We start from the raw sequence: 17,870 nt of genomic DNA, 5'->3' as shown, positions 1-17,870 counted from the left end.
AAATCCACTTACAAGGCTTTAGTTGGCCAGAGATATAGTAAACAGCACTTTCCCAAGTGCTACGCAGTGGGACTGAACCTGGTACCATAGTGGGAAACAAGCTTCTTACCACACAGCCGTGCCAGTTCCTAGCCATGCCTGTATGTTTCTACATACATATATGTATGTATGTCATCATCTGTTGTTTTTATCTTGTTTCAGTTGTGAGACTGTGGCCATGCTGGGGCACCACCTTGAAGAATTTTAATCAAATGAATTAACCCTTTTATATTTTTAAGGCCTGTTTATTTTCTTATCTGTCTCTTTTGCTACAACATTAAGTTATGGGGACATAAACACACCATCACTGGTGGGGAGCAAACAAATACACAAACACACATATGCACACACATACATACATATACACATACATACATACACATACGTGGAGGCACATGGCCTAGTGGTTAGAGCAGCGGACTCGTGATCGAGGGATCGCGGGTTCGAATCTCAGATCGGGCAATGTGTGTATTTATGAGTGAAACACCTAAGCTCCACACGTCTCCGACAGAAGGTAATGGCGAACCTCTGCTGACTCATTCACTACAACTTTCTCTCACTCTTTCCTCCTGCATCTTGCAACTCATCTGTGAAGGACCGGCGTCCCGTCCAGGTGGGGAACCTATACGCCAAGAAACCGGGAAACTGGCCTTTATGAGACTGGCATGGCTCAAGAAGGAACATTTTTTGGAGACACATGGCCTAGTGTTTAGAGCAGCGGACTCGCAGTCGAGGGATCGCAGGTTCGAATCTCAGACCGGGCGATGAGTGTGTTTATGAGTGAAACACCTAAGCTCCATGTGTCTCCGGCAGAAGGTGGTAATGGCGAAACTTCTGCTGACTCTTTCGCCACAATTTTCTCTCTTTCCTCCTGCATCTTGCAGCTCACCTGCGACGGACTGGCGTCCCGTCCAGGTGGGGAACCTATACGCCAAGGAAACCGGGAAACCGGCCCTTATGAGCCAGGCATAGCTCGAGAAGGAACAAACAACATACACATATATACAATGGGCTTCTTTCAGTTTCTGTCCACAAGATCTACTCACAAGGCTTTGTCACTCCGAAGCTATAGCAGAACCAAATTTACCCCCAATGTGCCACACAGTGGGACTGAACCGACAACCATGTGACTCAGAAGCAACCTTCTTACCGCGCAGCCATGCTTGCACCTATAAAGTAATAATGATATTTTTCTGTATTTTCAGGTAAACCAAACCATTCTCGTGTGAATCCCCCTCGCACCACTCTACCCCCACGAGGTAGGTGATATAAATATTGTTGTCTCTATAATCACACACACACATACACATAGCTACTCTTTTTTTTATTTGTTCCATTCATTTTGACTGCAGCCATGCTGGAGCACTGCTTTTAGTCAAGCAAATCGACCCCAGGACTTACTCTTTGTAAGCCTAGTACTTATTCTATCGGTCTCTTTTGCCGAATCGCTAAGTTTACTCTTTTACTCGTTTCAGTCATTTGACTGTGGCCATGCTAGAGCACCTCCTTTAGTCGAGCAAATCGACACCAGGACTTATTCTTCGTAAGCCTAGTACTTATTCTCTTGGTCCATTTTGCTGAACCACCTCCGCGAGTCCCACATAAAAAACACCCAGGCCCCTTTACGGGGTGGCTGGTGTTAGGAATGGCATCCAGCTATAAAAAAACATACCGAAACAGATACAGAAGCATGGTACAGGCTCCTGCCTGGCCAGTTCCTGTCAAATTCTTCAACACATGCCAGTACGAAAGGGGGACATTAAACGATGATGATAATGATGATGATGACACTACTGTTAATACCAATATTTATACCAAGGTGGCGAGTTGGCAGAAACGTTAGCACGCCGGGCGAAATGCTTAGCCGTATTTCGTCTGCCGCTACATTCTGAGTTCAAATTCCGCTGAGGTCGACTTTGCCTTTCATCCTTTCGGGGTCGATAAATTAAGTACCAGTTATGCACTGGTGTGTCGATATAATCGACTTAATCCCTTTGTCTGTCCTTGTTTGTCCCCTCTATGTTTAGCCCCTTGTGGGTAGTAAAGAAATAGGTATTTCGTCTGCTGCTACATTCTGAGTTCAAATTCCGCTGAGGTCGACTTTGCCTTTTATCCTTTCGGGGTCGATAAATTAAGTACCAGTTACATACTGGGGTCGATATAATTGACTTAATCCGTTTGTCTGTCCTTGTTTGTCCCCCCTATGTTTAGCCCCTTGTGGGCAATAAAGAAATAAGAAACATTAGCATGCTGAGTGAAACACTTAGCAGTATTTTATCTGAGTTCAAATTTGTTTGAGGTCAACTTTGCCTTTCATCTTTTCGGAAGTACCAGTGAAACACTGGGGTTGATGTAACCAACAAGACCCCTCCCACAAAATTTCAGGCTTTGTACTGATTGTAGAAGCACTATTATTTATTGTCTTTGCACAGTTTCTATCACTGGAGATGTACTATGGTGTCAGCTCTTCACTACCAATGATCTAAGATAACACATCTTATTTTTCAAGCACCATCCGGAGTATTCGAGCGGTTCCAAGCAGTGCTGTTTTCTGAAAGTGTTCCACCCTTATTGCAGCCCCTATTTGTTCCATGTACTTCAAGATTTTTACTCACTGTTCCCAGTGTTCCAACAATTATTGGTACTACTACCACCTTTTTCCCCTACCACAGCTGCTTAACATCCCAAGCTAACCTGTCATATCTTTCGACTTTTCTTTCTTCCTTATCGCATACCTTGTTATCAGCTGGGCACGCTATATCTATGACCCAGCATCGTTTGCTTTCTTTCTCAATTAAGACTATGTCTGGCTTCCTATTCTCTATCTCATGGTCGCATTGAATCATAAAATCCCATAGGATCTTTGCATTTTCATTTTCGATGATGTCTTTGAGTTTATGTTCGTACCCCTTTTTTGCTCTGTCAAGTCCATACTTGTTGCAAAGTGTTCAATGGACAATCCTTGCTATATTGTCATGCCATATATTTAAAATAATATAAATTAATTAATTTTATGTATTGGCTTATGTTTTTCATTGTTTGATTTGCCTAATAGTGGTTTTATCTCTAATTTAATATAATATATATATATATATATATATATATTTGAGTAGTTGAATGAATTATCTTGTTATGGATAATTCGGTTAACCGATACCTGGGTAGCAAATTCACATCAGAGAAGACACGTTTGAGGTTACGTGCTTGTGTGTGGAAATTTGTATGTTTATTTTAAAAATATAAATATTTCATATATTTATATTTTTAAAATATATATATATATATATATATATATATATTATATATATATATATAATATAGTACAAAGTGAGATAGGGGTTATGAGTGTAACCCACTATGGGATAACATTTATCCAATATACTGCCAATAAAGTACCCAGAGAGGCTAATACATAAATGCTAAGAATTGCAATGCAATTATTTCATTATTGTATTATATGGGCGAAGGTAAAATATTTTACCTCAAATTCATAATACAAAATAAGAAAATGGAGGAATAGATTTCTTTCAATCATCAACTTACAGATAATACCAATTCATATAATTTATTAACTAATTATTTATATTAAATAGGAACATCCAAATCCAACAGAATAAGACAGAATAAAACAATATACATCAATAAGTAAGATAATACCATAAGGATAATATATATAAACTAGCAGTATCGCCCGGCATTGCTCGGGTTTGTAAGGGAAATAACTATATAAGCATTTTTAGAGAGTTATAGCCAAAAAATAGCAAAAAAATGCATTAAAAATAGAAAACAAATGATGGTAAATTTTTTTAAAAATCGTTGAATCTTCGTAGACATTTTTAGAGAGTTACTTCCCTTATATAATAGCGAAAAAATGCATTAAAATGGAAAAAAATGATGGTAAATTATTTTTAAAATTGTAGACTCATCGTAGACGTGCGCTAATACCCAGAAGGGCTCGATATGAATCATGACTATAAGATACCCGGTTTTGGTTAAACTGCACTGCAAAATATGGGAGTAGTTAGGAATCTAAATCGTAGGAGACAGACACACAAGTTGACTTTTATATATAACTAGCAGTATCGCCCGGCGTTGCTCGGGTTTGTAAGGGAAATAACTATACAAGCATTTTTAGAGAGTTATAGCCAAAAAATAGCCAAAAAATGCATTAAAATGGAAAAAAATGATGGTAAATTATTTTTAAAATTGTAGACTCATCATAGACGTGCGCTAATACCCAGAAGGGCTCGATATGAATCACGACTATAAGATACCCGGTTTTGGTTAAACTGCACCGCAAAATGTGGGAGTAGTTAGGAATCTAAATCGTAGGAGACAGACACACAACTTCTCTTTTATATAGACACATATACCAATATATCTTCATCTGTGTTTTCTCAATTCAGTAATTGACCACAATGTGAGGTTAGCTGGCAGCAGAAACCACAATGAAGGCCGTGTAGAATTGAGAATCAACAATGTCTGGGGTACAGTCTGTGACGATGAATGGGATGATAGGGATGCTGCTGTCATCTGTAGGATGATGGGATACAAGTAAGTCTGATGATTGCTTCATCCCTTTTACTTTTTTTTTTTATTATATTTATGTTTATGTTTATGTTTTCCAGTTTCAGCTCTTGAGCTGTGGCCATGCTGGGGCACCACCATTATGGTTACAGCCCTTTTTTTTTTTTTGAGTCTCTTCAGGTCAAAATGCTACTTCTCCACGTGGAAGGGTCACAGAATGTTGCAGGAAAGAATTGCAGAGTTCCAAATGAAGCTGACTGGGACGAGGCCTAGGAATGGACCCAGAATAAGATGGGTGTTGTTCATGCATGGCATTCACCTGGGAGGGGTTAAGCCAGCTCCTATGGAATTCACCATGTCATGAAAAGGTTCATGAGAATTTCAAGTGGTGATAATCATCATTCAACATCCTTAAACAACCCTTATTCAGGGACCTTTTGAGTGGGATGGGTTACTCGACCAGAAGAAAATTCTAACTGGACCCCCACCTGCAAGGTCATGTGCTGTTTATCTTGATATGAGATCACCATGTCGCGCACATATGGTTGTGATGCATGTGCCTAGTGTACCCTTATCAGACGGGTAGTCATGATGGGTATACTGGACTTCGTATATTCTACCCCAGCATCACTTTGATGGCATGCACTGCTCTCTCACACAATAATAATAATAATAATAATAATAATAATAATAATAATAATAAAACAATACCTGTTGTCATAGGTGCCCTGGGAATGATAGTGAAAGGGGCTGATTGCTACCTAACTCAGATATCAGGAAACTCCAAAATGGCAGAAATTCAAAAGATAGTGCTCATGGGAACTGTTCATATCCTACGCAAAATACTTTCTATGTAATCTCAAGGTTTAAAACAAACATAATTTTTGTATGTTTGTTTTTTAGGCATTCACTAGTACAACACTAAATACAAAACCAAATATATGGTACACTAGGCATAACAACAACGTGAACTTCCAACCTGTTGTCCCTTGAAGTCTCTGGGGTGAGACTTGGAGCCAACTTGTACAAATATAAAGCAAAAGTCAAACATAGAATAATAATAATAATAATAATAATAATAATAATAATAATAATAATGATAATGATAATAATACTTCTTTCTACAATAGACACAAGATTTGAAATTTTGGGTGAGAGATTTAGCTAATTACATTGATCCCTGTATTAAACAGGTTTTTATTTAATTGTCTCCCAAAAGGACGGATGGTAAAGTCAGCTTCACTCCTGCTCCAGAGCGAGCGCTGCGGTGGTCACTCCAAAAAGCTCTATCTACGACGATTTTGTCTCAATTGAAGGGGAGGGGCTTTCTCCGTCTGTTTGTGTCACGCAACAACAATTTAAAAACTTGTCACCTTTAACTAATATAACCTCTCAAAAGAGCTGTTCTTCATTCCTGCTCCAGAGCGTGGGCTGTGGGGTCACTCTGAAAAGCTCTATCTGCGATGATTTCATCTCAATCGAAGGAGAGGGGCTTTCTCCGTCCGTTTGTGCCACGCAACAACGATTTAAAAACTTGTCACCTTTAACTAATATAACCTCTCGAAAGAGCTGTTTTTCACTCCTGCTCCAGAGCGAGGGCTGCGGGGTCACTCCGAAAAGCTCTATCTACGACGATTTCATCTCAATCGAAAGAGAGAGGCTTTCTCCGTCCGTTTGTGCCCGCAACAACGATTTAAAAACTTGTCACCTTTAACTAATATAACCTCTCGAAAGAGCTGTTCTTCACTCCTGCTCCAGAGCGTGGGCTGCAGGGTCACTCCGAAAAGCTCTATCTACGACGATTTCATCTCAATCGAAGGAGAGGTGCTTTCTCCATCCGGGTTGCGGATCCGTGGGATAAGCTGCCGGACGAGATATTGAAGATGCCAACGACCGCTCGGTTCAAAGTCTCTCTTGACCAGAAATGGCCTGAACTCTTTGTATGACCACACTCCCGCTACATAACTCCCTGTCCCCCTACATGGCCTTGCTTTTTGTTTTTTGAGCCAATAAAAATTTAATTAAATTAAAATAAATTAAATAACCAGCACAATTGCAGTAATTGTTGGTGTTGTTGTTGTTATTTAGTGTTGGAGTTGCAACGATTAATGGCAATTTTGGTCCTGGGACCGGCACCATTTGGCTGGACGATGTCAACTGCATGGGGAGTGAATCGACCATCGAGGACTGTCGATATCCTCAGATTGGTCAACACAACTGCGACCACTTTGAAGACGCAGGGGTCATCTGTTCGGCACGTAAGTATTTCAGTTAATTTAATGAGTTTCTACCGTTGTTGTTGTTGTTGTTGTTGTGTGAAGGTACATGGCTCAGTGGTTAGGGCATTTGGCTCACGATCATGAGGTTGTGAGTTCAATTCTCAATGATGCATTATGTCCTTGAGCAAGACACTTTATTTCATGTTGCTCCAGTCCAAAAATTAGTAGGACCTGTATTTCAAAGGGGCCAGCCTTGTCAGACTATGTGTCACACTGAATATCCCTGAGAACTACGTTAAGGGAACCCATGCCTGTGGAGCACTCAGCCACTCGCACATTAATTTCTCGAGCAAGCTGTTCCCTTGATCGTATCAGCTGGGGCCATCATTGTCCTAACCAATGGAGTGCTCCTTTATATACTCTCTTTTACTCTTTTACTTGTTTCAGTCATTTGACTGTGGCCATGCTGGAGCACCGCCTTTAATCGAGCAACTCGACCCCGGGACTTATTCTTTTATAAGCCCAGTACTTATTCTATCGGTCTGTTTTGCTGAACCACTAAGTGACGGGGACATAAACACACCAGCATCGGGTCAAGCAATGCTAGGGAGACAAACACAGGCATACAGACATACACACACAAACTATATATATAATATACATATATTATATATATAATATCTATATATATATATATAATATATATCACATATATACGACGGGCTTCTTTCAGTTTCCGTCTACCAAATCCACTCACAAGGCTTTGGTCGGCCCAAGGCTATAGTAGAAGACACTTGCCCAAGGTGCCACGCAGTGGGACTGAACCCGGAACCATATGGTTGGTAAACAAGCTACTTACCACACAGCCACTCCTTATATATATATATAAGTACATGGCGTTAGGAAGGGCATCCAGCCGTAGAAACATTGCCAGATCAGACTGGGCCTGGTGCAGCTTTCTGGCTTCCCAGACCCCAGTTGAACCGTCCAACCCATGCTAGCATGGAAAGCAGACGCTAAATGATGATGATGATGATGATGGCGCAGGAGTGGCTGTATGGTAAGTAGCTCGTTTACCAACCACATGGTTCCGGGTTCAGTCCCACTGCGTGGCACCTTGGGCTAGAGTCTTCTGCTATAGCCCCGGGCCGACCAATGCCTTGTCAGTGGATTTGGTCAATGGAAACTGAAAGAAGCCCGTCATATATATGTATATATATATGTATGTGTGTTTGTGTGTCTGTGTCTGTCCCCCTAGCATTGCTTGACAACCGATGCTGGTGTGTTTATGTCCCCGTCACTTAGCGGTTCGGCAAAAGAGACCGATAGAATAAGTACTGGGCTTACAAAAGAATAAGTCCCGGGGTCGATTTGCTCGACTAAAGGCGGTGCTCCAGCATGGCCGCAGTCAAATGACTGAAACAAGTAAAAGAGTAAAAGAGTAAAAAAAAAAGGAGTATGTGTATACAGGGGGAGCCACACACCTATGGATGTGCAAGCACACTGTTGGGTGATTGGGCATATTAGCGTATATACTTAGTTACAAGGGTGGAGTTGCATGGCTCAGTGGTTAGGGTGTTGGACTCATGATCACAAGATTGTGGTTTCAATTCCTGGATCAGGCAAGCCATTGTATTCTTGAGCAAAACACTTCATTTCACGTTGCTCCAATCCACTCAGCTGGCAAAATGGAGTAATCCCGCAAAGGACTGGCGTCCCATCCAGGTGGGGAATATATACGCCATGGAAACAGGGAAACCGGCCCCTATGAGTCAGTATGACTCTCTCTTTGTGCCCCACCCCACCAACAATGCTTGACAATGAATGTTGGTGTGTTTATGTCTCTGTAACTTGGCGGTTCAGCAAATGAGACCAATGGAGTAAGAACTAGGTTCACAAAGAATAAGTCCTGGTGTTGATTTCTTTGACTAAAGGCGGTGCTCCAGTATGGCCACAGTCAAATGACTGAAGCAAGTGAAAGAATAAAGGAATAGAATACAGCACGCTAATTGTATATTTCTTCTTTTTCTTCTTCAGCCCTGTACAACACCACATGGAGTCCCGCTCCAACACCGACCACCACCAGTCACCCAGAAGGTAAGTATTTTTATTTCTTAACCTATCTAGGGATCATGCCCCACGTCTGTTTTCCTCTTTATAAAGCTTTGATTCCATCTTTTCTGCTTATTATGTATGTATGTATATATTATATATATATATATATATAACTTATAAAATAAGGGTAAAAGAAAAAAATTCTAATGCCAAATATGCCGAAAACAGACAAATTGTCAATAACCCTTATAATTTATTATAATTTATGTGTCTCGAAACAAGCCGATAGAAATTTCTAAAAAAATTCCGTTATAACCGTATTGGTCCCAATTTCGGGGTTAATTCATAAGAATTTTCCCCTCCTCAGCGATAAATATGTAAGACATAAATGAAATACTTACTCATACCCATGGAAAAAGCAAGCACTAAGTCCTGAGAAGACCTAAGTACCCGCAAATATATCCAAAATAGAAAATCTTCAGCATATCTTGAGACAATATATATATATATATATATATATATATAGGGGTAAAATATGAAAAATCAACGAAAATGCATATTGCAGATAGAAAAAGGCTATTTATGACAGGTAACGACAAATATATACATTTAGATTGACTGAGGTAGGAATACTAGTCATAAAAGTCATTATTATGAGATGATTATAAGATGATAATAAAGTAAGAGAACAAAACGTTTTGTTCTCTTACTTTATTATCATCTTATAATCATCTCATAATAATGACTTTTATGACTAGTATTCCTACCTCAGTCAATCTAAATGTATATATTTGTCGTTACCTGTCATAAATAGCCTTTTTCTATCTGCAATATGCATTTTCGTTGATTTTTCATATTTTACCCTTACATTTCCACGTGTATTTTATATTTTCTTTTCGTAACATATTTCTACTATATATATATATATAACGGGAAGGTTTATGAAAATAAACGAAAGACGAAGACAGGTGGAGTACAAACAAACAAATGTATTAGTATGGCGCTCAGGAATAGAAATAAAACAAGTCTTTTACGTTTCAAGCCTACGCTCTTCGACAGAAAGATACACAGAAAAGAAACGAGGAGAGAAAAAATTGCGTGTGTTATATATATATATATATATATATATATATAATTATATTTATAATATACTGTTGTGTCTGGGGAGAGTCATTTTTTTTTTGTGCCTTATAATGTAACACACTCACTGGTAAAATTTCCATTTATTTCTTATTTTTATTTTCCTAAGAGTCAAGACTACTGAAAAGGTTGCAAGACGCAACGAAAATTTTAGGAAAATAAAAATAAGGAATAAGTGGAAATTTTGCCGGTGTGTGTGTTACATTATAAGGCACAAAAAGAAAATGAATCTCCCCAGACACAACAGGAGATTCTTCAACACACGAACTCGCATTTGCAAACCAAATCCCAAAACGAAACATATATATATATAATAATAATATTAGGGAGTATGGTTCCAAACTTACAGGGAAAAATTAGATTTAGGATTAAATCAAATTTCACAGTATAAATATGTAAAATACGAATTAGAGATAAAACCACTATTAGGCAACTCAAACAGTGATAGACATAAACCAATACATAAATAACAAATAAAATATAATTAATATAATATATCTATATATATAAAACTCAACTTGTGTGTCTGTGTGTGTATCTGTGTGTGTGTTTAACTTCCTGCCACATCTCCTCCTAGCCAACAAATCGTAGAACCACCAAAAATGGGTCACTTAAAGTTTAGGCGAATGAAAATTGAACTGCGCTATTTCTGTTCCGAAATTCATCTCGCACAAATGCAAAAATCGATAATGTGTTTGTTTAGGCCTTATCCCATGCATTGAATAGTGAACTTTACTCAGTCAGCTGTTTGACGTGAACTGTGTTCACCACGCGTGCAAGCATGCGTAAATTGCATGAAAAATAAAAAATCAAGATATAAAAATGAATCGCCGTAAAGATTAAGAAATTCGGCAAAGAAATGAATTTTCGGGATGTAGCCTGGAGGGTTTTTCGTATTAATCGTTTGGACTTTGTGAACACATACCAATTGTTTTCATAACATTTTTAACGCTTTGAATTAAATGTGACCATTTTGCGTTGAGTCTTTCAGTTTGAATCACTTTAACCAAATTTTAGCAGGCCGGATTTTTGATCATCAGGATACATTGCCAGCGACTCCCTGAAACTCTCCCCTGAAATCCCTGTTGAGAAATACTGATCTAAAAGAATAATTCAACAATGCAATTATTTGATCAACAAAAATTTATGAAATGCTTCTACGTACTTCCTATTGAGGAAATGGAACACATAAGCGCAAAAATAGAGGGCATTAAATGCCTGATTTTAAAACCAAAATAATTGAATTTTGATTGAACTTCATCCAAGTTTAGCTTAATTCGCACGTGCATATAGAACGCACAAGCCGGGCAATACTGCTAGTATATATATATATATGTATATATATATATATATATATATATATATATATATATATATATATATATATATTTATTGGTGAAAAACGGTAAGATAACAAAAGAAAGAAAGAGACCTCAATATTATGTAAATAGAGGAAATTTATCTATAAAATAATATGTTACAATTACTCAATAGTGGAAATCCACAACACCATCTCTTAGGTTATCTGGCCATCTGAAAAAACGCTATGAAAAAATACCGTTATATAAAGGGAAATTACTGTTATAATTATATAAAATAAGATTTAAATTTCATAGTAAACACGTAAAACATGGCTAGTCATATGCTTGCATGTGCGCTCGTGGATCCACGTGCGTACTTATACGTCACTATGAAAACGTACACATCTTCACTCGCATTTTTCGCCAAATATATACGCATATATATATACAAACTCATACACACACACATGCGTACTGTAAAAGTTCATACATACGTCTATATACGCACAAGCACAAGAAAAACCATGGTTAAAGGTAACAGAAAAAAACATAAGGAAGTATACAAAGCATAAAAACCACGCTCATATACGGACATGCCCTTATGCACTCATATACACACACGCCCATATATGTACATACACGCACATGTTTATATACGCATACATACACACGCATATACGAAAAATGAATAGGCGCAGGAGTGGCTGTGTGGTAAGTAGCTTGTTTACCAACCACATGGTTCCGGGTTCAGTCCCACTGCGTGGCACCTTGGGCAAGTGTCTTCTACTATAGCCTCGGGCCGACCAAAGCCTTGTGAGTGGATTTGGTAGACGGAAACTGAAAAGAAGCCCGTCGTATATATATATATTTATAGGTGCAGGAGTGGCTGTGTGGTAAGTAGCTAGCTTACCAACCACATGGTTCCGGGTTCAGTCCCACTGCATGGCACCTTGGGCAAGTGTCTGCTACTATAGCCTCGGGCCGACCAAAGTCTTGTGAGTGGATTTGGTAGATGGAAACTGAAAAGAAGCCCGTCGTATATATGTATATATATATATGCGTGTGTGTGTTTGTGTATCTGTGTTTGTCCCCCTAGCATTGCTTGACAACCGATGCTGGTGCGTTTATGTCCCCCGTTACTTAGCGGTTCGGCAAAAGAGACCGATAGAATGAGTACTGGGCTTACAAAAGAATAAGTCCCGGGGTCGAGTTGCTCGATTAAAGGCAGTGCTCCAGCATGGCCGCAGTCAAATGACTGAAACAAGTAAAAAGAAAAAAAAGATACATATGCCCCCCCCCCTAAAAAAATGGAAAAATACCAAGTAAAAACGTCTCTATATATATATATATGCATTCTTATGCCTGCACGCACGTACGCATCTAAACCACCCATTTATACATATTCACGCACGTGTAGAAATGAATCTATTTATATATATGATGAAATCTTTAGTGAATCCCTTGATGTGGAATCCCTTGATGTCAACGTAACCTACATTTGACTGACGTTTCTTTGATCTCATAAGTAGTTTAGTGGAGCACACATTGTTGAGTAATTACTATTTCTGAGGATCAGTTTACTAGGAAACATAGATAACCGAGATTTCAGCTACTTCCCTGAACTTGAATTAACAGTAATTCTTTTTTATCTGTGAACTAGACACAATATCTTATTCCAGTTTGAGGAAGGAAAATTTTATCTGTGAACTAGACACAATTTATTCCAGTTTGAGGAAGGAAAATTGCCAACTTTCTATCTCAATAAATTACTATTGTTCTTGAAAGTTACTTTTTATATCTTCCACGGACTACTTGAAACTTACTAACTTACTATCATTATTTATTTATATATAAATAGATAGTGAGATAGATAGATAGATAGATAGATAGACAGATAAATAATTAGATACATAGATAGACAGAGAGATAGATAGATAGATAGATAAATAATTAGATACATAGATAGACAGATAAATAATTAGATAGATAGACAGAGAGATAGATAGATAGATAGATAAATAATTAGATACACAGATAGACAAAGAGATAGCTAGCTAGATAGATAGATAAATAGATACATAGATAGACAGATAAATAATTAGATACATAGATAGACAGATAGATAGATAAATAGATAGATAGATAGATAGATAGATAGATAGACAGATAGACAGATAGATAGATAGATAGATAGATAGATAGATAGAGATAGATAGATAGATAGATAGATAGATAGACAGATAAATAATTAGATACATAGATAGACAGAGAGATAGCTAGATAGACAGATAAATAATTAGATACATAGATAGACAGATAAATAATTAGATACATAGATAGACAGATAGATAGATAGATAGATAGATAGATAGATAGATAGATAGATAGACAGACAGATAGATAGATAGATAGATAGATAGATAGACAGATAGATAGACAGATAAATAGATAGATAGGTTGATAGACAGACAGACAGATAAATAATTGGACAGACAGACAGATAGAGAGATACAGACAGATAGATAGATAGATAGATAACTAGAGAAATAGATAGACAAACAGACAGACAGATAGATTTCAGCAGAAAATCCACCTATTTTTACATAGCTTGGAATGACCATTTGTGTGGATTTTTTGCTACACCCTGTCTCTCTATATATGTATATATATATATATGTACATCTACACATGCAGAAACACACATAAAATTTCACTGACTATATTTCTGCATGAATGTTTGTCTGTGTACCCCAGGTAACATCCGACTGGTTGGAGGTACCGAGAGTGCTGGCAGGATAGAGATCTACTACAACAACGTCTGGGGTACCGTGTGCGATGACCAGTTCGACGAAAGGGACGCCAAGGTTGTATGTCGTATGCTGGGGTACAGGTGAGTATTAGGGATTGTGGGTGAGGGACGAAAGATGGCTGTTGTGTGTGTGTGTGTGTGTTTGAGAGAAAAATAGTGTGTGTGTGTTTGAGAGAAAAATAGTGTGTGTGTGTATGTTTGAGAGAAAAATAGTGTGTGTGTGTGTGTGTTTGAGAGAAAAATAGTGTGTGTGTGTGTGTGTGTTTGAAAGAAAAATAGTGTGTGTGTGTATTTTTGAGAGAAAAATTGTGTGTGTGTGTATTTTTGAGAGATAAATTGTGTGTGTGTGTGTGTGTATGTTTGGGAGAAAAATAGTGTGTGTGTGTGTGTGTTTGAGAGAAAAATAGTGTGTGTATGTGTGTGTGTGTTTGAGAGAAAAATAGTGTGTGTGTGTGTGTATGTTTGAGAGAAAAATAGTGTGTGGTGTGTGTGTGTATGTTTGAGAGAAAAATAGTGTGTGTGTGTGTGAGAGAGAGAGATGAGGTTGAAGTATGCTTATGTGTTTGTGTGTGTGTGACAAAAATATTGATCTATGTATCCATCTATCTCAGCATCATTTCATATATACACGTATCCGTCTGTCCATCAATGTGTATATCTATCCATCTGATTGCCTATATACTTGTATATCTATCTATATCCACATACATACATATAAATATATATATATATCATCATCATCGTTTAACGTCTGTTTTCCATGCTGGCATGGGTTGGGCTGTTTGACTGGGATCTGGGAAGCCAGAAGGCTGCATCAGACTCCAGTCTGATGTGGCAGAGTTTCTACAGATGGATGCCCTTCCTAACGCCAACCACCCTGAGAGTGTAGTGGGTGCTTTTAAGTGCCACTGGCGCGAGGGCCAGTCAGGCAGTACTAGCATCGACCATGTTCAAATGGTGCTTTTACATGCCACCTGCACAGGAGCCAGTCCTCATGGCACTGATAATGACCACACTTATATATATATATATATGTGTCTGTGTGTATATATATATATATATCACCATCACGTGACTGACCAGTCCATCAGATGTAGTTACACATCGCTGGTCACAATGCGTTAACATTGTTTAAGCCTTCGAATGACGCCACCCCGCTGGCTAAGCGAGCAGGCCAACAGAAGAAAGACTGGGAAAAAGAGTGGTGAAAGAGTACAGCAGGGATCGCCACTACCTCCTGTCGGAGCCTCGTGGAGCTTTAGATGTTTTCGCTCAATAAACACTCACAAAGCTGGTCTGGGAATTGAAACCGCGCGATCCATATATATATATATATAGAATGTATAGAGGATATATATAGATATATATATATATAGATATATATATATAAGATAGTATATAGATATATGGTAATTATATAGTATATATAGATATGTATAGATATATATGTATATATAGATATGTATATATTATAGATGTATAGATATTTAGATAGAGTAAGATATATATGTATATATAGATATATATATATATGTTTATATATATATATAATATATGTATATATATGATAAGATGTATATATATATATATATATTATATAAGATGTATAGATATATATGTATATATATATATATATATAATATGTATATAATATATAGTATACTATATATATAATGTATATAGGTTATATATATATGTTATAGATGTATATATGTATTATATATAATGTATATATATATATGATATATGTATAGATCTATTTTATATAGATATATGTTATATATAATATGTATATGATATATATGTTATATATATATATATGTATATATATATATATGTATATATATAGATAGTATATATATATATATGGATATATATATATATTGTATATATTAGATATAATATGGATATATATATGTTATATATATATAGTATTATAGTATATATATATGTATATATATATATATATATGTATATATATATATAATAGTTAGAGATATATATATATAGGTATAATATATATATATATGTATATATATATATATATGTATATATATATATATATGATATATATAATATTATTGTATATATATATATATATGATATATATATAATGTATATATAGATATATATGTATATATATATATATAGATAATATGATATATATATATATGTAGATATATTGTATATATATGTATATAAGTTTTATATAGATATATGTATATATATATAGATATATGTATATATATATATATATATGTATATATATAGATATACATGTATATATATATACATAATATATATATACATATATATATATATACATATATATATTATACATATATACATATATATATATATATATATACATATATATATATATACATATATATACATATATATATATACATATATATATATACATATATTATATACTATATATATATACATATATATATACATATATATATATACATATATATATATACATATATATATATATATATATATTATATATATATATATATATATAATATATATATGTATATATATATATATATAAGGAGTTTGTGTTTGTGCACAGATTTCATTTGTATAAATGTGATATATGTATGTGTATGGATATGTTACCTGTATGAGTTTATATACATAACATATATTATATATTGCTCTATTTCCCTAATGCTGTATACCTTTTATGTACATGTATGTATGTTCCTTTCTCTTCCCAATGCAGTATGAAAATATATATGTGTAATGACATTATACTTCTTCTCACTCCCTGCTAAATAATTACTTTTTCCTGTTCAGAACTGGTCAAGCAAGACAGTCAGCTCTCTTTGGACGTGGCAGTGGTCAAATCTGGTTGGATGATCTGAATTGCTTTGGGTTTGAATCTTCACTGTTCACTTGTCGCAGTCGTGGATGGGGTCGACATGACTGTACACACGACGAAGATGCCAGTGTCATATGCTCCAATGGTGAAGTACATTTTAATAACGTGTATACAATTTTGTGTGTGTGTGTTTTACTCATCTTCACATATCAATGTCAGCAACCTGAAAATAAGAGGACCTGAGAATTAGCTATGTGTGTTATGAGTTATGTAAAACATATAAGTTTAGCTTAGAAACCTATGTAATCTTTATTTACCTTTTCTGTTCCTTACATTCTTGAATTCTTATTCTCATATGTAGCAGCTTTAGTTGCTACACTGTTTATGGTGACTGTTAGTTTATTGAAATTTCCTTCCATTTCAATTTGGGTTGAAGCTTACACCCAGGGATTTTATGTATATCGTGTGTTTACCTACTATATACCCAGTTATATATACGTCACGTGACCAACCAGGCTATCAGATATTGCTACACGTCACTGGTCACAATGCACTTCGCATTGTATTAGCCTTCAAATGACGCCACCCCGCTGGCTAAGCGAGCAGGCCTACAGAAGGAAGAGTGAGAGAAAGTTGTGGCGAAAGAGTACAGCAGGGATCACCACCACCCCCTGCCAGAGCCTCGTGGAGCTTTAGGTGTTTTTGCTCAATAAACACTCACAACGTCCAGTCTGGAAATTGAAACTGCGATCCAACGACCACGAGTCCGCTGCCCTAACCACAGGGCCATTGCACCTCCACATATATATATGTATATATATATATGTATATATGTATGTATGTATCCTGTATGTAACCATTATCTTATCCAGTTCTTTTACATATATCCTGCATGTATGTATAACATACCTAGTAATTTTATGTACACCCAGCAGGCATTTATTT

The 17,870-nt window shown here is 36.3% G+C and overlaps 1 protein-coding gene across 1 annotated transcript in view; it reads left to right on the top strand.

Moving 5' to 3' along the window:
* Positions 1 to 17,870, top strand: part of LOC115225280 (deleted in malignant brain tumors 1 protein-like) — a 58,192-nt gene that overhangs the window by 18,341 nt on the left and 21,981 nt on the right. Inside the window, exons 9-14 of the mRNA XM_036514097.1 lie at positions 1,245 to 1,298; positions 4,445 to 4,592; positions 6,654 to 6,823; positions 8,822 to 8,881; positions 14,035 to 14,170; positions 16,901 to 17,070. Of these exons, the coding sequence (XP_036369990.1) occupies positions 1,245 to 1,298; positions 4,445 to 4,592; positions 6,654 to 6,823; positions 8,822 to 8,881; positions 14,035 to 14,170; positions 16,901 to 17,070 (738 nt within the window). The remainder of the gene's footprint in view (positions 1 to 1,244; positions 1,299 to 4,444; positions 4,593 to 6,653; positions 6,824 to 8,821; positions 8,882 to 14,034; positions 14,171 to 16,900; positions 17,071 to 17,870) is intronic.

This window comes from Octopus sinensis, linkage group LG27 (genome assembly GCF_006345805.1).
Source record: "Octopus sinensis linkage group LG27, ASM634580v1, whole genome shotgun sequence".
Taxonomy (NCBI): domain Eukaryota; kingdom Metazoa; phylum Mollusca; class Cephalopoda; order Octopoda; family Octopodidae; genus Octopus; species Octopus sinensis.
Note: the sequence above shows the minus strand (reverse complement) of the source record. Positions and strands in the feature narration are given on the sequence as shown.